The 24,695-nt window shown below is 34.6% G+C and overlaps 1 protein-coding gene and 1 pseudogene across 3 annotated transcripts in view; one reads left to right on the top strand and one right to left on the bottom strand.

Annotated features, from left to right (window-relative positions):
- VPS13A (vacuolar protein sorting 13 homolog A) overlaps positions 1-24,695 on the bottom strand; it is a 237,353-nt gene that overhangs the window by 128,939 nt on the left and 83,719 nt on the right. For all 3 annotated transcript variants that reach the window (XM_026001515.2, XM_026001519.2, XM_026001517.2), the window contains exons 23-26: positions 22,087-22,225; positions 13,261-13,342; positions 12,528-12,682; positions 11,977-12,133 (exon numbers count right to left, since the gene is read on the bottom strand). In XM_026001515.2, the coding sequence (XP_025857300.2) occupies positions 11,977-12,133; positions 12,528-12,682; positions 13,261-13,342; positions 22,087-22,225 (533 nt within the window). The remainder of the gene's footprint in view (positions 1-11,976; positions 12,134-12,527; positions 12,683-13,260; positions 13,343-22,086; positions 22,226-24,695) is intronic.
- Positions 7,794-8,716, top strand: LOC112922091 (protein SET-like; annotated as a pseudogene).

Genomic DNA, 24,695 nt, shown 5'->3' with positions numbered 1-24,695 from the left:
ATCAATCATAATACTTTTGAGTGAAAAAAATGCAACATATTCCACAGATCTTCCAGATTTAGAAGTTTATTAGCTCTTAAGCCAGCCTTCTACTGCAGATGCTATTTGTACTTCAACCTTAAAAAGGTCCTGATTTTCTCAAACATTTATCTCCAGATTTAGTGATCATTTATAGGAAACTACGCTATTCACTTCTTCCTACTCCCATTAAAATACCAAAAGCAAAAATATTATAGAAATAGATGCAGTGACAACTGTGTATCAGTACTCTGTGTGCTAGCTTTCTTATCCAGTGCTCTTGGGAAAACAAACAAAAAATAAACATTATAATTAAAAACTGCTATAATACTTCTGGATTGCTGGAAAACACTACCAAATTGGTTCACTTTTCTTTCCAATCACAAGAACAAACTATTTCTTGATGTAAAAAAAGCATAATAAATAGTAATATGATAAAGGGGGGGGTCAATTCTCCATGAATACAGAACAGTCCTTAAGCTGTACGCATCTTAACAACCTAGCATCAAAATACATGAGGCAAAACACTGATAATACTGAAAGGAGAAACAGATGAACCCACTATCATAGTTAAAGACTTCAACTCCCCCTATCAGAAATGGACAGATCCAGCAGATAGAAAATCAGTAAGGACATAGTTGAACTTGGTAATAATACCATTAGTCAACTGGATATAACGGGTATCTATAGACTAGTAGAATATATCTTCTTAAGCTCCCATGGACTATACACCAAGACAGACCACATTCTGGGCCATAAAACACAGCTTACTAAATTTTAAACAATAAAAATAATACAATGTTTACACTCAGATCACAATGAAATTGAACTACAAATCAGTAAGAAACATAGTTGGAAAATTCCAGAATATTGGGAGAACAAATACTTCTAATAATACATGGATAAAAGAAGAAATCTCAACAGCAATTAAAAAATATCAGAAAGTGGGACGCAAAAAAAAAAAAAAAAAAAGAAAAGAAAAGAAAGAAAGTGGGACGCCTGCGTGGCTCAGTGGTTGAGCCTCCCTTCGGCCCAGGGCGTGATGCTGGAGTTCTGGGATCAAGTCCCACATTGGGCTCCCTCCATGGAGCCTGCTTCTCCCTCTGCCTGTGTCTCTGCCCCTCTCTCTCTCTCATGAATAAATAAAATCTTTAAAAAATTTTTTAAAAATAAAAATATTAGAAGGTAAATGCATATAAAAACACATCTTAACAAAGTTTGTGGGCTATGGCAAAAGCACTGTTTACAAGGATACAGAACACTGAAGCTATATGTTAGAAAATAAAATATAATCTAAGCTTCCACCTTGCGAAACTAGAAACAGCAAAATAAATCCAAAGCAAAAGAAATATTAAAAAGTAGATCAAAATCAATGAAACTGAAAACAAGTCATTAGAAAAATTAAGGAAGCCAAAAATGTTTCTTTGAAAAGATCAATAAAATTAGCAAGCCTCTAGCCAGGTTAACTAAGAAAAAAAGAAAGAGGATGCAGATTACTAGTATTAGAAATAAAACAAAAAAATGGTATCATGAACATTAAAGATAATTTAAAAAATACCATGAACAACTCTGTCCACAAAGGTGATAACCTAATAAAATGTACCAACTCCTTGAAAGATACAATCTGCCAAACTTGCACAAGACTAGACAATCTGAATAGGTTCATATCTATTAAAGAAATCAAGTCAATAATAACCTTCCAAAAAAAGAAAGCACCATGCTCAGATGAGTTCAATGGTGAATTCTAATAAACATTTAAGGGAAAATTATACCAATTCTCTACAATTCCTTTCAGAGGATACAAACAGAAGGAATGCTTGCTAACTGATTCTATGAAATCAGAATTACCCTAATACCAACCAACACAAAGGCAATACCGAGAATGAAAAAAAGGAAAACTACAGGCCAGTAACTATCATTAACTCAGATAAAACAGATCTCACACACACACAGATTAAAAAATCCTCAAGAAAGTATTAGCAAACTCAATCCAACCAAGTATAAAAAAAAAAAATTATGTGCCATGACAAGTAAAATTATGTGCCATAAGTAAAACTTATCCCAAACTGCAAGGCTAGTTCAACATTTGAAAATCAATTGATGTCATCTATGACATCTATAGGCTACAGAAGAAAAACTAAATGATCATATAAACAATGCTGAAAAAGCATATGACAATATCCAGCAACCATTCATGATAAAAACTCTCAGTAACTAGGAATAAAGAACTTCTTTACTTGATAAAGAATATCTTCTAAAAACCTACAGTTAACTATATGCTTAATTGTAAGAAACTCAAAGTTTTCACACTAAGAAACAAGTAAGAGGTCTTTCTGTGTTTACGGATTTTAAACATAATTGTGTCTGCAAATGCATTAAGACAAAAATTAAAGGTATTTCTTTTTATTTTTGTGAAGCAAGATATAAAATTGTCTTTGTGGGCAGCCCTGGTGGCGCAGCGGTTTAGCACCGCCTGCAGCCCAGGGCGTGATCCTGGAGATCCAGGATCGAGTCCCACGTCGGGCTCCCTGCATGGAGCCTGCTTCTCCCTCTGCCTGTGTCTCTGCCTTTCTCTTTCTAGCTGTGTCTCTATGTAAATAAAATCATAAATAAATAAATAAATAAATAAATAAATAAATAAATAAATAAATAAAAATTGTCTTTGTTTCCAGATAACATGACCATCTGTGCAAAAAATCTGGAAGAATCCACAACAACAGTTGTTGTCATAGAACTAATATGCCATTAGATCAAGGTTGTAAGATACAAGGTTAATATACAAGTCAAATGCTTTCCTATATATCCAACTGTTAATGGAGAATTTGAAATTCAAAACACAATACTATTTACATTAGCATTTACACAGTCTTTCAACAAATGACGGAACAAATGGATACCCACAGGAGAAAAAAAAAAAGGATCTAGACAAAGAAATCATACCCTTCACAAAAAAATCAATTCAAAATGGATCACAGATCTAGATGTAAAATGCAAAACCATAAAACTTCAAAGATAACACAGTATTTAGATATCCTCATTTTGGCAATGACTTTTTAGATACAACACCAATATGATCCATGAAAAAAACTTACCAATTGAACCTAATTAAAATTAAAAATTCTGTTCCACGAAGAATAATGCTAATAAAATGAAAAGACCAGCCACAGATAAGAAAATATTTGCAGGGCAGCCCTGGTGGCACAGCGGTTTGGCGCAGCTTGCAGCCTGGGGTGTGATCCTGGAGACCCAGGATCGAGTCCCACATTGGGCTCCCTGCATGGAGCCTGCTTCTCCCTCTGTCTGTGTCTCTGCCTCTCTCTGTGTGTCTATGAATAAATAAATAAAATCTTAAAAAAAAAAAGAAAATATTTGCAAAAGCCACATCTGATAAAGGAATATACAAAGAACTCTTATAATTAATCAAGAAAACAAACACCATTAAAACTATAGATCAAAGACCTTAACAGACAACTCACCAAAGAAACTATGTTAGAAGCCAGATCAGCATATGAAAAGATACTCTACACATGTCATCAAGGAAAGGCATATTTAAAAAAAAAAAAATGAGATACCACTTCATACCTTATCAGAATACTCAAAACCAAAGACACTAACACCCAAATATTAGTGAGGCTATGAAACAACAGGAACTCCCATTCATTGCTGAGGAGAACGCTAAATGGTACAGCAATTTTGGAAAACAGTTTGTTTCTTACAAAACTAAATGTACTCTTACTAAATAACCCAAGAGTGATGTTTCTTGGTATTTACCAACAGCAGTTAAAAACGTATGCCCACACAAAAACCTTCATACAGATGTTTACTGCACTCTCAAAACTTGTGTGCAACCAAGATATCCTTTAGTAAGTGAATAAAAAAAATAAACTGTGGTACATAATACAATAGAACGTTATTCAGGACTAAAAAGTGAGCTATCAAGAAATGAGAAGATATAGAAATAAATACATACTACTAACTGAAAAAAAGTCAGTCTGAAAGGCTAAATATGGTGTGATCCTAGCTATGTGACATTCAGGCAAAAGAATAAAAAATGGATATAGTAAAAAAGCTCGGTGGTTTCCAGGAGGTGGGAGAGGACAGAAAAGGATGAAAAGGTGGAATATAGAGGATTTTTAGAGCAGAACTACTGTGTATGATAATATAATGCTCAATACATGTCACTATACGTGTCCAAAACCCTCAGAATGCACAGAATCAAGCTGAACCCTAAAATAAAGTATGGACATTGGGCATACTATGTCAGTGTAGTCTACGAACGGCAACAAACATACTCCTCTGGTGGTGGATGTTGATAATGGGAGAGGTTATGCATGTGTAAGTACAGAGGAAAATCCCTATACCTAAACTGCTCAATTGCACTGTGAATCAAAAAGTACTTTAAAAATAGATTATTAAAATTTTTAAAATGTCATTTCTAATCATATACAATGCTCTTCTGCTCCAAAGAAGCTTTATAAAATTAATCTACTCAATCAGTTCTCTTTTCTAAATTGAGTATAAGTCACATATAACATTGTATTAGTTTCAGGTATAAAATATAGTGAGTGATTCAATATTTGTATAATTATGAAATGATCACAATAAGTCTAGTTAGTATCTGTCCTCATCCATAGTTATGATTTTGTTTTTCCTTCTGATGAGAACTTTCAAAAATTACTATCTTAGTAGCTTTCAAATATGCAATTTGGTATTGTTAATTACAGCCACAGTGCTATACTTTCCATCCTCCTGATTTATTTTGTAACTGGAAATTTTTATCTCTGGACCCTCTTCACCCATGTCAATGACACCCACTCCCATCCCTTGCCTCTGGCAACCACCAGTTTCCTATGTACTTATCAGGTTGGATTTTTTTTTTTTTAAAGATTCTACATATTAGTGAGATCAGATGGTATTTGTCGTTCTCTCACTTATTTCACTTAGCATAATGCCCTTAAGGTCTATCCATGTAATCACAGATGGCAAGATTTCATTCTTTTTAATGGCTAAATAGAATTCCACTGTGTGTTTGTGTATATGTGTGAATAAGATTATCACCTCTTCTTTACACATTCACTCACTGACTGCACTTAGGCTGTTTCCATATCTTGGCTATTATATATAATGCTGCTGTGAATATGGGGTACATTTATTCTTTGAATTAGTGTTTTCATTTTCTTTGGGAAAATACCCAGAAGTGGAATTGCTAGATCATAAAATTCTATTTTTAATTCTGTGAGAAATCTACATATTGTCTTCCATTATGTCTGCACTAATTGACATTTGCAACAGTACACAAGGATTTCCTCTTCTCCACATCCTCACCAACACCTGTTATTTCTTGTCTTTCTGATAACACCTATTCTGACAGGTGTGACATGATATCTCATTGTGGTTTTGAGCAGCATTTCCCCCAATAATTACCGATTTCAGGATCTTTTCATATACCTGTTAGCCATCTGTATATTTTCTTTGGGAAAAATGTCTATTCAGATCCTCTGCCCTTTTTTAATTGAATTGGTTTTCTGCTATTGAGTTGCAGGGATTCTTTATATATTTTGGGTATTAAGCATTGATCAGGTGTATGATTTGCATGTATCTTCTCCCATTCAGAAGGTTGCCTTGCCAAGTTGTTGATGGCTCCCTTAGCTGTGAAGTTTTGTGGTAAATGTACTCCTACTTGTTAATTTTTGTCTTTGCTTTTGGAGTCAGATCCAAAACACTCACAGAAGACTACTGGAAAGGCACTTACTGCCTATATTTTCTTCCAGTAGTTTTATGGTTTCAGGTTCTTCCATTCAAGCCTTAAATCCATCTTAATCTTTGTGTATGGTATAAAATAGTAGTCCAGTTTTACTCCTTTGCATATGGCTGTCCAGTTTTCCTAGCACCATTTATCAAACTATCCTTTACTCATTTTATATTCTTAACTTCTTTGCCAAAAGTAACTGACCATATATGAATGGGTTTATTTCTAGACTGTTTTTGGTTCCATTGATCGATGGGTCTGTTTTTATGTTATCATAGAGTTTTATATCAGTAGCATAGATAACTTTGTATATATTTTGATATCAGGGAACATGATTCCTCCAATTTTGTCCTTTCTCAAGACTGCTTTGGGTATTTGGGGTGTTTTGTGGTGGCATACAAATTTAGAAATTCTTTTTTAAGATTTTATTTATTCCTGAGAGACACAGAGAAAGAGGCAGAGACACAAGAAGAGAGAGAAGCACGCTCCTCAGAGGCAGCGTGATGCAAGACTCGATCCCAAGACCACAGAAGCATGACCTGAGCCAAAGGCAGACACTCAACCACTGAGCCAACCAGGCACCCCCTAATTGTTTCTCCTATTTTTGTGAAAAAAAATGCCATTGGAAGTTTGATAGAGATTGCAGTGAATTTGTAGAATTGCTTTGGATAATAGGAACACTTTAATCATGTTAATTATTCCAAAACAGGGCAGCCCTGGTGGCGCAGCGGTTTAGTGCCACCTGAAGCCTGGGGTGTGATTCTGGAGACCCAGGATCGAGTCCCACGTCAGGCTTCCTGCATGGAGCCTGCTTTTCCCTCTGTCTGTGTCTCTGCCTCTCTCTCTCTCTCTCTCTCTCTCTTTTCCTGTGTCTCTATGAATAAATAAACAAAATCTTTAAAAAAAATTATTCCAATCCATAAGCATGGACTATCTTTCCATTTATTTGTCTAATTTTTTTTCATTACTCTCTTATAGTTTGCAGTATACAGATCTTTCACTTCCTTATTTGTTTTTATGTATTTTTTTTTGATGGAACTGTAAATGGGACTGTTTCTTAACTTTTCCTCCTCATAGTGTATAGATACCCAAAAGAATTTTCTGTTTATCTATCCTACAACATTACTGAATTTACTGATTAATTCTATGAGCATTTTGGTGGATCCTTTTAAGGTTTTCTATATATAATACCATGTCATCTGCAAATAGTGACAGTTTTACTATTTGGGTCACAAAGAATTACTTCAGATATTCAGTTTTTTACTGAGTCAATTAAGAAATCAAAAGAGAAATTTTAAAAAATACCTTAGGACCAATGAGAACATAAATATAATAAAATTTATGAAATGCACCAAAAGGATTTCTAAGAGGGCAGAGCACAAACCAGTAGATGCCTAGCCCTAGAAACAAGAAAAATCTCAAATAAACAATCTAACTTTACACCTCAGGCAACTAGAAAAAGAAAAAATGAAACCCCAATTAGAAGGAAATAAGGTATCAGAGCAGAAATAAAGGAAATAGAGACTAAAAGAGAATAACTGAAAAGATCAATAAAACTAAGAGCTGGTTCCTTTGGAAAATAAGCAAAATGCACAAACTTTTAGCTAGACTCACCAAGATAAAAAAGAGGGCTCAAATAAAATCAGACATGAAAAAGGAGACATTAAAGCTGATAACCACATAAATACGAAGGATCATAAGAGACTACAATGAAACACCATAATACTGACAATTGAACAACCTAAAAGAAACGAATAAACTCCTAACAACATACAGCCTTCCTAGACTTAATAATCAAGAAATACAAAATACACATAGACTAATTACTTGTAAAGATGTGAATCAGTAATCAAAAACCTCCAACAAAACAAAGTCCAGGGCCTGATGGCTTCACCGATGAATACTACCAAACATTAAATGAAGAATTAATACTAATCTTTCTGAAACATCTCTAAAAAATAGGAGGAGTAATCGGAGCTTCTTCCTGACGTGCCCCTCTCCCGCTTTCGTGAAGTTTCCTCACAGCATGGTCCCCAAGCGCCAGTCCTCGCTGGAACCTCAAACGAAGAAACCGAGGCTGCCTCCGGCCCCCAAGCCAGAGGAGACATCAACCTCTCAGCACTTGCCGAAGGGAGAAAAAGAACAGCAAGAAGCAATTGAACATATTGATGAAGTACAAAATGAAATAGACAGACTTAATGAACAAGCCAGTGAGGAGATTTTGAAAGTAGAACAGAAATATAACAAACTCCGCCAACCGTTTTTTTCAGAAGAGATCGGAATTGATCGCCCAAATACCCAATTTTTGGGTAACAACATTTGTCAACCATCCACAAGTGTCTGCACTGCTTGGGGAGGAGGATGAAGAGGCGCTGCATTATTTGACAAGAGTCAAGTGACAGAATTTGAAGATATTAAATAAGGTTACAGAATAGATTTTTATTTTGATGAAATCCCTTACTTTGAAAACAAAGTTCTCTCCAAAGAATTTCATCTGAATGAGAGTGGTGATCCATCGTCAAAGTCCACTGAAATCAAATGGAAATCTGGAAAGGATTTGACGAAACGTTCAAGTCAAACACAAAATAAGCCAGCAGGAAGAGACAGAACAAGGAACCAGAGAGCTTCTTCACCTGGTTTACTGACCATTCTGCTGCAAGTGCAGATGAGTTAGGAGAGGTCATCAAAGATGATATTTGGCCAAATCTATTACAGTACTACTTGGTTCCTGATATGGATGATGAAGAAGGAGAAGGAGAAGAAGATGATGATGAAGAAGGAGGAAGATTGGAAGATATTGATGAAGATGAGAAAAAAAAAAGATGAGGATGAAGGTGAAGAAGATGAAGATGATGATGAGGGGGAGGAAGGAGAGGAGGATGAAGGAGAAGATGACTGATGGAACACTGATGGATTCCAACCTTCCTTTTTTAATTTTCTCCAGTCCCTGGGAACAAGTTGCATTTCTTCCCCCCCCCCCCCCACTCTTGTGCTCATTTGCCCTGTTTTTTTGAAGTCTCTTTTCTCTCCCTTTATACCATTGTTCTCAACTTATTTTGGGGGGAAATACCTTGAGCAGAATACAGCGGGAAAAGAATCTCTACCCCTTTTCTGTTCCAAATTCATTTTTATTCCTTCCTGTCTCAACAAAAACTCTATGGAATCAACACCACCATGTTCTGTGGGAAAAAATAAAAACCTCTGCTCCCTTAGCTCTGTTGGAAGCCGGAGGGTGCTAGGCCCCTGTGTAGTAGTGCATAGAATTCTAGCTTTTTTCCTCCTTTCTCTGTATATTGGGCTCAGAGATTACACTGTGTCTCTATGTGAATATGGACAGTTAGCATTTACGAACATATACCTGTCTACTTTCTCTTGTTTAAAAAAAGAAAAAAAAATTTAAAAATGGGGTTATAGAAGGTCAGCAAAGGGTGGGTTTGAGATGTTTGGGTGGGTTAAGTGGGCATTTTGACAACATGGCTTCTCCTTTGGCATGTTTAATTGTGATGTTTAACGGACATCCTTGCAGTTTAAGATGACACTTTTAAAATAACACTCTCCTAATGATGACTTGAGCCCTGCCACTCGATGGGAGAATCAGCAGAACCTGCAGGATCTTATTTGGAATTGACATTCTCTATTGTAATTTTGTTCCTGTTTATTTTTAAATTTTCTTTTTGTTTCACTGGAAAGGAAAGATGCTCAGTTTTAAACGTTAAAAGTGTACAAGTTGCTTTGTTACAATAAAACTAAATGTGTACACAAAGGATTTGATGCTTTTCTCAGAACAGGTGTATTTAATATGATTTTCCAAGTTTGACTTGTATAACATATTGTCAAACTTTGTCACCCTGACTCCGTATTTTTTGATACGCACTTTGCAGGATGACCTCAGGGCTGTGAGGACTGAGAAAGGGATCCGAATCAATGTATTAATGCCTCCAAAGCCAGGAGCCATCGTAGGTGTAGTTTGCCATCAGTTTCTGAACTCTCCCACATCAGTCGTGATACCAGATTGCTCAAAACTGAGTTCTGAATATGTTGTGCCCTTGATTTGTATCTCAAAATGGCATTTTTAAAAACGGGCCTTTATTTGCCTGGATATAATAGTAGTGCCTGCCACCACCATCAGACAGACCTGGTGCTCTAATGCCAACTTACACAGAGGGCAGTTACTGGCATGTCTTCGTTGGTACTGTGAAATGTGGCCGAGAAGACAGACTCTCAGAGTAAGAAGTCGTATTGGTGGTAAGAAACTCAGGAGTACTTTTGTCTCAAAGTACTAGCTATTTAGCATATAGCTCTCACGTGAGGCCTGTCTGTGTGAATCCGGGTGAGATGACGGGCCCTGCTCTACTTAATGCCGTTGTGCATAGGATACCATTTTGGGAAGCTACCTAATGCATAAGCTTTTTAATGCTGTAAATTATAGTAGCTAAAATTAAATGCCACTTAACTTTTTCAGAGATGAATTAATGGACAGCCTGGTCAAATTCAAAGCTTTTTGGTGAATAAAACTTATAAATGGAACTATTCCATCGATAGGTAAAGTGGAATGAAAACCTGTCTAGATGGATAGTATGTAATTTCTGCACAGGTCTTGTTTAGTAATACATCACTGTATACTGGTCAGGAATCTTGCTCCAATAAAGGAACATAAAGATATATTTTATATATATATATATAATTATACATAAAATAAATAAATAAATAAATAAATAAATAAATAAATAAATAAATAAGAGGAAACACTTCTGAACTCATTTTACAAGTCAAGCACTACCTGGGTACCAAATTCAGACAAGAATACTACAATAAAATAAAATTACAGGCCAGTATTTTAGATGAACATAGATGCAAAATTCTCAACTAAATATAAGCACAACAAATTCAACAATACATTAAAAGGATGATATACCATAAGTAAGTAGCAATTATTTCAAGGATGGTTCAACACTCACCAATCTGTCAATGTGGTACACTACATTAACAAAATGAAGTACAAAAATCTTATGATCTCAATGGATGAAGAAAAGCATTTGACAAAATTCAACATCTATTTATATAAAAACTTTTACCAAACCGGTGTAGAGACACACCTCAACATAATAAAGACCATATATAACAAGCCCATAGCTAACATCTTACTCAATGGTGAAAAGCTGAAAGCTTTTACTCTAAAACAGGGACAAGACAAGGATGCTACTTTTGTCACCTTTATTTAACATAATATTGGAAGTCCTAGCCAGAGCAATAACACAAGAAAAATAAATAAAAGGCATTAGAAATAAATCATTTGTCATAATCATTCCATCAACCATTGAGAATTATCTTATAAGAATAAACCCAAAAATATAAAGGAAGAAATATACATAATACCCTCTCCTAAATGCCTAACACAATAAATAGAAATATTATCCAAGGTATCACAAAATTTTTCCATTATGATTCTGGGACATAAAGTGTTTATGGTAGACAAAATAATGCTACGCCCTGACACCCAATGATGTCCATGTTCTGTCTCTCTAAAACCTGAGAATATGTTACCTTATATATTATATAGCAAAAGAGACTTTGCAAAGGTAATTGGGTAAAGAAGAAATTAGCCTGGATTGAGGTCAGAGATGACAACATGAGAAGGATCTATCACCCTGTACTGGTTCTGAGATATAGAGAACTAACTATATGCAAGGAATTACAGAGGCCTGTAGAGTTAAGGTCTGCCCTCACCGATTAGATAAGCAGGAAACAGACTTAAACCACATGGAAATGTGTTTTGGCAACAACTGAATGAACAAGGAAATGGATCTTCCCCTAGAGCCTCCATACAGGAATTCTAACTGGCACCTTGATTTTTACCTGTTAAGACTTCAGACCACTGCTTAATAGAACTTTAAGAAGTTTCTGTTGTAAGAAACTAAATCTGTGGTAAATGGTTACGTTATCAATAGGAAACTAATTCAGCATCATAGTATTCAGTTAGATAGATATAAAATTAAACCAGGACTATTATATTTTCCTTTATGAAAAAAAATTATCATTTTCTCTTTGCTCTACCTTCCCAGACTCCCAAGATAAAAACTGAAGACCAACTTGTAATATTTCCTCGAGAATATCTTACCGAATGTACTGATTTAAAGCCTAGAGAATTTTAAACTCTTTAGAAGGGAGTCAAACAATAAAAGTTATTTTTAAAAAACTGAGATACTTACCAAAGTATTCTGGGCATTTTAGGCAGAACTCTTTCAAAAAGGCATTTGCTTTCAAATCAAATGTTCTAAGTTCAACATCTGTGCCCAATCCTAAAACATCAATTTCTACCACAGGTAATTCACAATCTCCAACAAGGTGATAAAACTGAATCAAAACCTAGAGCAAAAAGAAAAAAGAAACTACCACTATCTAAAAGAAAAAATTGTTTATGCGGGTGGTGGTTTTGAATGGATAAGTTATACACATGATCTGTATTTAAAATTTAAAGGAGACTTTATATACACACATGCATACACATGTATCTTGTACAGTTAATTATCTTTAATAAATTCCTATCAAAGGACCATAATAGATGATCTAAACCCCTAATTTTTGATTAAGAAAATTAATCTTCACAAAAAGGGGAGGAAAAAAAATCACAAAGCAATATCTGGATTCAGCTTAAATTGGATGAAACAGGAGTACATATTAGCAATAAGACCATATAAATAAACTAAATAGCAGAAATGACAATTTAAATAAGTCATATTAATTTTACTATGGTACATACCTCTGGCACTTCAAATCTTATTTTATACTGAATCATATTTTTTGAACAATCTGGCTTTTGAATCTTTTTCTGCTGACAACTTTGAACTCCAGTGGGAGACTGAAGAGGCTCTTCCAAAGGACTACAAGGTGCATCAAAATATTCTTCTTCAGAATCTAAATATTACAGAATATTGTTTAAGTCAAAAATTAAAATGACCGATTTAATAACAATGGTCTTATAATTTTTCTGAAGTAAATATGAATACTAATACATTAAAGTCTTAAAACATTTCAAAATGTGAATGTGAAGATCAGAAAATAGAAAAGAATACAGAGCTTATGTCTGAAAATAACATTTTTGATGACAAAAAAGTGTAGAAAATATAAAATTAATCTTTAGCTTAATGAACATCACCTTTTAAATCATTAGTCTATCGCTTCTTGGCCTTTTGGCTGAGATCCAGTGTAAAATTATTAGTCTAAAAATTGCAAAATTTTATTTTATTTTTGAGAGAAAGAGAGGGAGCAAGTGCATGTGCATGTGCCACCTGGGGGTGGGGAAGGGCAGAGAGAGAGAGAGAGAGAGAGAATCATGAGCAGGCTCTGTGCCCTGCATGGAGCCCAAAGTGGAGCTTGATCTCATGACCCTGAGTTCATGACCTGAGCGGAAATCAAAGTCAGATGCTTAACTGACTGAGCCACCCAGGTGCCCCACAAAATAAAATTTAACAGCAAAATCAGTTTCACTTTACCATCTTCAACACATGGAAGCTCCAAGAAAGGAAGCATTTTCTGTGAAATCTGTGATGTTCCCAAAGAAGTGGACCTTTGAATCTGGAAGAAAAGTAATTCACTGTTAATTAGCACAAAGATTTTTACTCAAAGTCTTAAGATAATTTTGACAAATATAAAAAAAAAAATCTCACTTTGAACTAAGAAAAAAAGCCAATCAGAATTAGTTAAGTAAATTATAAAATATAGATTTAAAGAAGTGCTTTTACAATTTTAAGGGTAAATATACACGTAAAATTGTGTATTAATTGTTTTGACAGGCTTTGAGTAGGAAAAGATCTTAGATTCTGTGTTCACTCAACGTCTCACTGAAGAAGAAAACCATCTTAGGACATCCACGGGAAATAACCAGTCCCAATATTTAAAACCTACGGAGTTGGGAAATTTGAAGTTTTACTTTTCATTTTTTGAGAGGCATTTCATTAAACTGACTTTTTTACTGCTTTGGGAAATACAGCCCATAAAAACATATAATGCAATTGAATAAAATAATAAGAAAAGACATACCTCAATCTTCTACCCAGGCCAAAAAACTAAGCAGTCCTATACCTTTCCCTAGAAGCACCTCTTTGATCCTCCTTGATTACATTCCCTACAACTGATTGATTTTACTTCTATTTACTTGTTTTTAGCCCCCTATGAATGATTCTCTAAATACAACATGGTGTATCCTATGCTTCTTTCTAAATTATACAAAAAGGTAATAATATTATATATTTTCTTAGAACAGTCTTCTACAAAAAAACCTTTCAATTTCATCCATCACTGCTATACTATATTGCATATCTGATGAATAAGCCACTACTCATATGTCCACTACACTGTTGATATATATTTGTATTGTTTACAGATTTTTTGCTTTTACTCATAGAAGCACCATAAGCATCCATGAACATGCCTGCAGGTGCTCTTATGTAAGATTTTTTTATGGTGTTTATATCAGAGTCGAATTGTGTATGTTCACCTTACTAAGTAGTATCAAACTTTTCACAAGTAGTTGGAAAACATTAAACTAACATCAGCAGATTAGTTTGTATAGCCCCATAGCCTTATAAATGCTTGGTATATTCAGACATTTTAAACTTTGGCAATCTTCCTGGCAATTTCACCTTAGCTTTAAATAGAATTTCACAAATGTGTTATAGTTACATATCATATCACAGGTTCATGAGTTTGTCCTTCTCTGAATCATATTTGTTTTTGGGAAAACACTTTTATTGAAACATAAAACTACTACATAACTAAGTATACGGTTCAGTAAGTATTCATGAAGAAAACACACCCATGCACTCAAAATTCAGAACTAGGAATAGAACATTACCATTAATGTAGAAACCTCTCAATCATTAGGCATACCCCCCAAAACTATGCTGTCCTAATTTTCATCTTTAATGTTCTGAAATTTAGCCAACATATAGTACATCATTAGTTTCAGATGTAGTGTTCAATAATTTATCAGTTGCACATAACACCCAGTGCTCATATCACATGCCCTCCCCTTAATGCACATCACCCAATAATCCCATTCCCCTCCCCTCCAGCAACCCTTCAGTATGTTTCTTATAGTTAAAAGCCTACATCTACATCAAGGATAGAATGGTTTTGTTTTGCACTTTCCTGATGAGTAATAAATTCCTTTTCAACATGTCTGCTAATCTTTTACTGGGTTATTGGTCTCCTTATATACTTTGGATGAAGTATTTTGTACATAATGTGTTGAATATATTTTTCACAATTAGATGGCTTGCCTTTTTAATTTTTAAAAGTAGAAAATTTTAATTTTCATCAATTTATTTTTCTTCTTCATTTGTGCTTTATCCCAAGACATCTTTACCTACCACAAAGTACTTAGAGATTTTCTCTTATGTTTTTTGTTAAAGAAATTATATTTTGGGGGCATCTACATTTATGTCTATGTTCCATTTCAAACTAAATCTCTTATGTTTATTTTTTCTCCACTTGGAAATCTAGTTATTTCAAAAATCACTTATTGAAAGAACTAGCACATTTCCTCCACTTATTTAGGTCAGCACCTTTGTAAGAAATCAAATATATATTAACCATGTATACATTGTATATTTATATCCAGACTTCATTCTATTTCATTGATCTGTAGTTCATCCTCATATCAAAAAGAAAACCCACTTTCTTTAATAAAGTAGTATAAGATAAATCTTGAAATCAAGTATTAGAAAATCTCTAACATTATTCTTGTCCAACATTGTTTTGGCCAAAATTATGGAGCAACCTAAGTATCCACTGATAGATGAATGGATAAAGAAGATGTGGTATATATATGCAATGCAATATTATTCAACCATAAAAAAAGAATGAAATCTTGACATTTGCAACAATGTGAATGGATCTAGAGAGTACAGTGCTAAGCAAAATAAACCAGAGAAAGACAAATACCATATAATTTCACTCACATGGAATTTAAGAAACAAAGGGAAAAAGACAAACCAAAAAAGACTCTTAACTATACAGAACAGAGGTGGTTAATGGGAAAGAAAGGGATGGGTGACACAGGTGAAGAGGGTTAAAGGTACACGTATTTTGATGAGCACTGAGTAATATATGGAAGTGCTCATCACTGAAGATCACTGAAGATAAGAATCACTGTATCTTATACCTGAAATGAATGTAACACTGTATGTTAACTATACCGGAATTAACCTTAAAAATAATAAAATAAATTGTTTTGGCTAATATGTGTCCTTTACATGACCATATATACTTTATAATTAACTTGTTAATTTCCAGAAAAGCAATCTTCTGTATTCTGATTGAGGTTGTGAGAAATCTACAGAGTCTGGAGAGGACTACCATCTCAATGTGGTCAGGCCTCCAATCCTTGACTATGAATATCATTTTCAGAAATGTTTTGCAGATTTAGGTTTACAGGTGTTGTATTTCTTTTGTTAATTTTTTCTTGACTAGCCCTTTTTAATGTTGTTATGAATGGAATATTCTTTTTCGTTTCATCTTTAGAAATAATTCTTTACATTGATAATGTATTTTGTGAACTTGCTTATTACTATTACGAATATTACTTTTCTACGTTCCTTAGGACTTTCTGCATGATCATTTCACCTACAAATAAAGACAGTTTTACTTTTTCTTTCCAATCTTGTCTTTATTTTTCTTGATTCATCTGCAGAAGCTAGAACATTCACTATCAACTTGAATAGAAGTGGTGAGAAAAGGCATTCATTCTTGAACTATTCCAGATCTTACAGGGAAAACTCAGTCTTTTTCAAATGAAGTACAAAAACTAGCTATGGGTTTTTCCTAGATGTGCCTTACCAGGTTGAAGATACATTCTTTTATTCCCTGTTTGTTAAGAGGGAACATCATCAATAACTGCTGGTTTTGCCTATACTTTTTCTTTTCTATTGAGATGGTCATATATTTTTTCTCCTTTATTCCATGAATAGGATTGATAGGACTGACTGTTGAACCACTTTTGCTTTCATAAAGTAAGTGCATTTGCTTATAGTATATTATCCTTTTTATATATATCATACTATTTGGTTGTAGTATTTTTTAAGGATTTTTGCATCTATGTTAATGAATATATGTGTCTGAGTTTTCTCATAATTCTTTTTGTCTGATTACAATAGCAGGACAATCTATACAAAGAAACAAGGAAGAATAGCCCATACACAGACAAAAGCAGCAGACACAGTTCAGAAGGAAGCAAGGTACTGGACTTACTATGAAAGATTTTTTTCTTAATGCCTCAAATATACTCAGAAAGCTGAAAAGGACCATGGAGAAAGAGCTAAAAGAAACCAGAACAATGATATCACAGCAAATAGAAAACATCAATGAAAAGACAACATAAGAAAAACTCAAAGAGAAATTCTGGATCCGAAAAGTGCTTGGATAAGAAATGAATAGTAAAATGTCATTATAAATCCTAAAGTTGCCTGAAGCATAAGGAAATATTAGAAACAACCTTACTTCCACATATTCAACACCTTGGTTGAAATGAACAAATTCCTTAACAGACAAAATCTTATAAAGCTCGTGCAAGAATAAACTGATACTGTAAGCAGTCCTGTAAAAATTAATTAAACAACTTGAAAACCTTTCAATAAAGAAATTTCAGGCATACATGGCCTCACTGGTATTTAAGACAGAAATAGTATCAATTCTTTACAAAAAATCTCATAAGAGGAAAACATTTTCCAATTCATTTAATGAAGCTGGACTTGCCCTGATATCATACGCAAACAGGTAACAAGAAAAAAGTATAAACCAGTATCCTGCAGTAACATAAATATAAAAATCCTCAACAAAAAAAAAAAAAAGCAAATAAATCCAACAATGTACTAAAATGTTAATATATCACAAAGGAGGTTTATATTGGGAATGCAAAGCTAGTTTAACATTAGAATCAATGTAATTCATCATATTAAAAGAATAGAGAAAACAGTGTGATTACAATAGATGGAGCAAAAGCATTACATAAAATGCTACAAATAATCATGACACAAAACTATCAGCTAACTAGGAATAAAGGAGTACCTCCTCAAGCTGGGAAATAATATGTAAGAAAAAGCTATAGCTATTATTATACTTAATAAGATAAAACTAACTACATTCCTGCCATTGAAGTCATGGGTAGCAGCAGCCTGAACCACTGAAACTTGAGAAAGTGGCACCATTCTCAGAAATCCAGGGGAACTTCGGGCCCCAAAACCCACGTCTTTTGGGCCCATGTAGGTAGTAGTACCTCTGTGGATCTCAGAATAGCCTTCGGGATCATTCTTTTCCTTTTTCTTGAAGAATAAAGTATGTTCCCAGATGGATGGCCCCACTGTCCTACCCTGTAGTACCAGAACTTCAAGGGATTTTTTTTCTTCATTTTGTCCTGACTCTGCCCTTTTTAGTCTAAGCTAGCAGTACTTCAGCTGGCATAGTCCCATCTCTATTCCTGGCTTCTGCTAAAATGGTGGGTTACAGCAGTCACACCCTTAATCCCTTTATCAAGTGTTTTGTGCAAAATGCTCTTGGTTTTCTCTCTGTAACACACTCCCATTTTTTGCAGTATGGATAGGATGAGCACTTCTCCCAAATCTTTAAGTTCTAATACCAACTTGCTTATTAACAAGTCCTTCTTAAAAACATCTCTTTCTTGCATTTTACTATAAGCAATTAGGCAAAAATAAGACCATATCTTAAACAGTTTGCTTGGAAATCTCAATTAAATATCTAAGTTCATAATTTACAAGTTCCCCACTAAAAAACAATTCAGCTAAGCTCTTTACCACTTTATAACAAGGATCACCTTGCCTCAAAACTCTTACACGCTCTACTCATTATCCAGTTTTAAACTCACTACAACATGTTTATTACAACACCACTTCACTTTCTGGTACCAAAAGCTGTATTAGTTTGCGAAGGCTGCCATAGCAAAATTCCATAGCCTGGATGGTTTAAACAATAGAAATTTATTTTCTTATAGTTTGGGAGGCTAAGACGTCCAAGATCAAAGTGTTGGCATAATTTGTTTTATCTGTGGTCTCTCTCCTAGGCTTGCAGATGTCTACCTTCTTGCTGTGCCCTCACATGATGTTTTCTCTGTACATGTGCATCTCTGGTGTCTTTTTCTATGTCTGAATTTCTACTTCTTATGAAGATGCCACCCTAACTGGATTAGGACCCACTCTAGTGGCCTCTTTTTTTTTTTTAATTTTTATTTATTTATGATAGTCACAGAGAGAGAGAGAGAGGCAGAGACATAGGCAGAGGGAGAAGCAGGCTCCATGCACTGGGAGCCCGACGTGGGGCTCGATGGCCAAAGGCAGGCGCTAAACTGCTGCGCCACCCAGGGATCCCCTAGTGGCCTCATATTAACCACTTTTTAAGACCCTATGTCCAAATACTGTCAGTCACATTCTGAGGTACTAGGGTTAAGATTTCAATATATGGATTTTCAGAGGATACAGAACAGCAAAATATGTGAAGCAAATGTGTTTCAAGTACAAAATACTTAGGAAAAAAATTAAAGAGACCTAAATAAATGAAAAGACATATCACATTAATAGACTAAAAGATTCGTATTGTTAAAATGTGAATTCTCTCCAAATTAATTATACAATAAAATCACCACCATCAAAATCCTGGCAGAAATTTTTCATAGAATTGAAAAGCTGATTCTAAAAGCTACAGGAAAAGGGAAAGAACTAATGGAAACTATTTGGGTAAAGCACACATTTTAGATGTCATACTTTATTTCAAGATTTACCATTTATAACTATATCAAAAAGAATAAAATACCTACAAATAAATTTAATCAAAGAGGTCAAAAATCTGTACCCTAATCAAAGAGGTCAAAAATCTGTACCCTGAAAACCATAAAAGCACTGATGAAAGAAACTGAAGACATAAATAGGTGGAAAGATATTTGACACTTATGGATTGCAAAAAGTAATATTGTTAAAAAGTTCACACTACTCAAAGCAATCTTCAGATTCAATGCACTCTCTATCAAAAGTCCAGTGGTATATTACACAGAGGCATCAGGCTTCCTAACTTCAAGCTCTGTTACAAAGCTATAATAATCAAAACAGTTTGGCACCAACATAAAAACAAATCCATAGATCAATGGAACAAAAATGAGAAACCAGGAGTAAATCTATGCATTAATGGTCAATTAATTTTTGGCAGAAGAGCCAATATACAAAAGGGAAAGGATAGTTTCTTCAGCAAATGGTGCTGGGGAAACTGGACAACCACATGCAAAAGAATAAAACTAGACTCCTATCTTTACACAAAATCAACTCAAAATGGATTATAGACTTGAATGGAAGACCTGAAGCCATTAAGCTTCTAGAAGAAAACAGACAGGTAAGCTCCTTGACAGCAATCTTGGCAATGACTTTTTGGATCTGATACCCAAAGCAAAGGCAGCAAAAGCAAAAATAAACCAGTGGGACTACCTCAAACTAAACAGCTTCTGCATAGCAAGGGAAACTATCAACCAATGAAAAGGCAATAAACTGAATGGGAAAAAATATAAGCAAATAATATATTTGATAAGGTGTTAATATCCAAAATACATAAAGAACTCATTCAACTCAACAAAACAAATAATCAATTAAAAAATGGACAGAAGAAATGGACATTTTCCAAAGAAGACACACAGATGGTCAACAAACACAGGAAAAGATGCCCAATATCACTAATAAGGAAAATGCAGGTATCTCTTTGATATCCTATTTTCATCTCCTTTGGAAAAGCCAGGAAAGTAAGATTGCTGGATCATATATGGTAGTTCTAGTTTGTTTCCTGAGGAACCTCCCCACTATTTCCATGTTGGCTGTTCCCACCAACCGTACACAGGAGTTCCTTTTTTCACTCATTTACTGCTGGTGGGAATATAAATTAGTACTCAATTTAAAAAAGAAAATTTGGGCAGCCCCGGTGGCGCAGCGGTTTGGCGCCGCCTGCAGCCTGGGGGGTGATCCTGGAGACCCTGGATAGAGTCCCACATCGGGCTCCCTGCATGGAACCTGCTTCTCCCTCTGCCTGTGTGTCTCTGCCTCTCTCTGTGTGTGTCTATGAATAAATAAATAAAATCTTTAAAAAAAAAAAAAGAAAATTTGACAAAGTTCATGAAAATATAAAATTCAGTGAGCAATTCTACTTGTATAAATTTATCCAGTGGATAAAAATACACCCAAATATATAGAGAGGAAGCCAAAAGCAGTAGGGTAGAACTGTGAGCATTCGTAATAATAGGAATGTTCATCAAAAGGAACTCTGTTATGTAAGGCAAATGATGGTAGGTACATTTGCACAATTCAATATTATTTGCTATACAAAAAAAAAAAAAAAAGATCTGTATGTGCTAATATGAAAATATCTCTAAGGTATATAAGATATGATAATGGTGAAAAAATACAGATTCAGAACAGGAAGTATAATGATCCAATTTATGTAAACTTTAAGAATACACACACACACACACCAGCATGCCATAGTATAAATTATAAACACTTCTGGAAAACTACAGAAGTGGTAGTTAACAGTGTTACCATTAAGGAGGGTCACTGCAAGCAGAAGTAAAGAAAGGTAGACTCATCATGTAATTTTCTTTACTATTTGCACCTTTAACTCTTTCATCATTTCCTTTTAAAATGTAAAAACAAATTTTTTTAGAGAGAGAGAGAAACATAGGGGGATGGGGTGAGAGGAGAGAGAGAACCTTAAGCGAGCTCCATGCCCACTGCAGAACCCAAGGAAGAGCTCAATCTCACAACCCTGAGATCATGACCTGAGCTAAAAAAAAAAAAAAACAAGAGTCAGACACAACCGGCTGAGACAACCAGGCACCCCAATTTTTTTTAAGTAAGTTCCATGTTTAACATGGAGCCCACTGTGGGGCTTGAACTCACAACCCTGCGATCAAGACCTGAGCTGAGGTTTAGCTCCTGCCTTTGGCCCAGGGCGCGATCCTGGAGTCCCGGGATCGAGTCCCACATCAGGCTCCCAGCATGGAGCCTGCTTCTCCCTCCTCCTGTGTCTCTGCCTCTCTCTCTCTCTCTCTGATAAATAAATAAATAAATCTTTAAAAAAAAAAATAAATAAAGACCTGAGCTGAGATTGAGTTGGATGCTTAACCAATTGAGCCACCCAGGTACCCGTAAAATGTAATTTTTAAAGGTCTCTTGAAAACGAATAAAATTATTTTATCCAAAATTTTTGACTCTTACAAATACTATTTGTTGAGTTCCTTAAATTTGTACTTTTATCAATTTTGTAAAAAACATTACCTGAAATGGTTTGGCAGGGGCATATGTTTCAGGTGCAGGTGTGGGTTTCGGAATGCTTTCAATCAATTCCAAAATTCCTTGCAGTTTTTTATCTGAGATTCGTAAAGAAATCAGCGGTAACTTTCCAAAAATCTTGAATCTGTTTCAAAAAAGCAGAAATCAGTATAAGCAAACTTCATTCTGATTTAAGTGCACTAATTAAAAACACAACTGTTCCCCCTTAATATATCCAAAAATAATAAAATGCAATTTTAAGCTCTAAAAATTATCCACACAGTCCATAAGACATATTATTCCACAATCTCCAATCAAATTTCTTTTTGCCCTTACTGACCAGTCTCATTAGGTGAACTAATTTCATTTTTTTCCAAAAATTTTTAATGTTATGTTTATTATTTCTTTACTATTTGCCAATGATGGATGATCATTACTAATTATTATTTATTAATGACACACATTAAGGAAAGCACTGATATACATTTATCATACATTCTCACAACCTGTAAGATAGACAATCAATTTCTGTTCTCTGTTTCTCAGAATTTCCCTTATGTACATGGTTCCTATCAGGAAGCTAATGCTTAGCCAGTTTAAGTAAATTCTCCATGACATTATATATCTAAATTGTGGTTAAAAGAAAAATTACATGATCATATAAATTGATGCATGACAAAATCGAACACCTATTCATGATAAAAAACTCTCAGTGAACTAGAATAAAGGAGAACTGCCTCAACTTGATAAAGAATATCATCAGAAAAAAAAAAAAAAAGAATATCATCAGAAAACCTACAGCCACATATTTAATTGTAAGAAAGCCTGTTTTTCCATTAAGATTAGATACAAAGTAAAGAGGTCTCTGATCACTCCTTTTCAACACTGTACTAGAAGTACCTGCCAATGAATTAGGACAAGAAAAGGGAATAAACTGAATGGGAGGCATAAAGATTCTGTTCACAAATGACACGGTCATCTACACAGAATATCTAAAAAGAAAAAAAAAAAGACTCCTAGAACTAATAAGTCCTTATACCAAGATTGCATAATACAAAGTTGATATGCAACAGTCAATTGTTTTCCTATATACAAACAATAGATGAGAATTTAAAAATTAAATATAATGCCACTTACATTAGCACCCACAAAATTTAATAGTTGGGTATAAATCTAAAAATATATATAAGATCTTTATGAAGGAAACTACAAAACTCTATGAATGAAATAAAAAAAGAAATGAATAAGTGAAGAGATATTCCATATTTATTTATGGATATTAAAACTCAATATTATCAAGATGTTAGTTCTTTCCAACTGATCCATAGATTCAATGCAATTAAAGTCAAAATCCCAGTCCACTACTTAATGAATATTGACAAAATGATTCTAAAGTTATTATGGAGAGGTAAAAGATCCAGAATAGCCAATACAATACTGAAGAACAAGGATGGAGGATTGACATCCCCCAACTTCAACGCTTACTATAAAGCTACAGTAAGCAAGATACTGGTATTGGCAAAAGAATAGACAGATCAATGGTCAGAATAGAGAGCCCAGGAGACTTCCATAAATACAGTCTACTCATCTTTGACAAAGGTGCAAATGCAATAAAATAAAGCAAAGATATTTTCTTCAAAAAATGTAACAGACAAATCTAGAGAAATGTTGCTAAGGCTGATGTCCAAGAGATCACTATGTTTTAGGATTTTTATGGTTTTAGATCTCATATATAGATCTTTAATTCATTTTCAACTTATTTTTGTGTATGTTGTAAGAAAATGGTTCAATTTCATTCTTTTGCAGGTAGCTGTCCAGTTTTCTCAGCATCCTTTTTTGAAGAGATTGCCTTTTCCTCATTCTATGTTCTTGTCTCATTTGTTTTAACTGACCATCGAGGTATGGATTTAACACCTAGTGCTGGATTATTTAAAAAAATTAAAAATTAAAATTAAAAAAAGCACAGCAGAGTGGGTAGAATGGTTTTCTTTCCTTCTCTCTTTCTCAAGCCAAATTCCTGACATCCCTCTGGCCTTAAGACTCTTAGAGTGCAGTTTGATTTCCTAATAGAAGGGAAGTCTAGGAGAACAAGACTTCCTATACTACACAATGTTTGCTAGTGGACAGAGTCACTATACTTTAAAAAGCAACACAGGGATCCCTGGGTGGCGCAGCGGTTTGGCGCCTGCCTTTGGCCCAGGGCGCGATCCTGGAGACCCAGGATCGAATCCCACGTCGGGCTCCCGGTGCATGGAGCCTGCTTCTCCCTCTGCCTGTGTCTCTGCCTCTCTCTCTCTCTCTGTGTGACTATCATAAATAAATAAAAAATTTAAAAAAAAAAAAAAAAAAGCAACACAGAAGGGTGAAGTCTCTCTTTCATGTGACAAGAGCAGTTAAGTAATAGCAGCCACATCCACAGCATATGGGGAAAGACAGGCTATTTACTACTTACCTCTATCCTTCTCCCTATACTTCAGACAACAAAGCCTTGAGCACTACTTTATGAGCATTCTCTTATAATGATCCCCTGGGGCTGTTTGGCAAGTGTTGGATGAGTCTTTGGTTAAATTACAATACAGATGTCTGACTGAGATTTCAATGTTTGCAAGGGAGAG

This window comes from Vulpes vulpes, chromosome 1, assembly GCF_048418805.1.
Source record: "Vulpes vulpes isolate BD-2025 chromosome 1, VulVul3, whole genome shotgun sequence".
Classification (NCBI taxonomy): domain Eukaryota; kingdom Metazoa; phylum Chordata; class Mammalia; order Carnivora; family Canidae; genus Vulpes; species Vulpes vulpes.
Note: the sequence above shows the minus strand (reverse complement) of the source record. Positions and strands in the feature narration are given on the sequence as shown.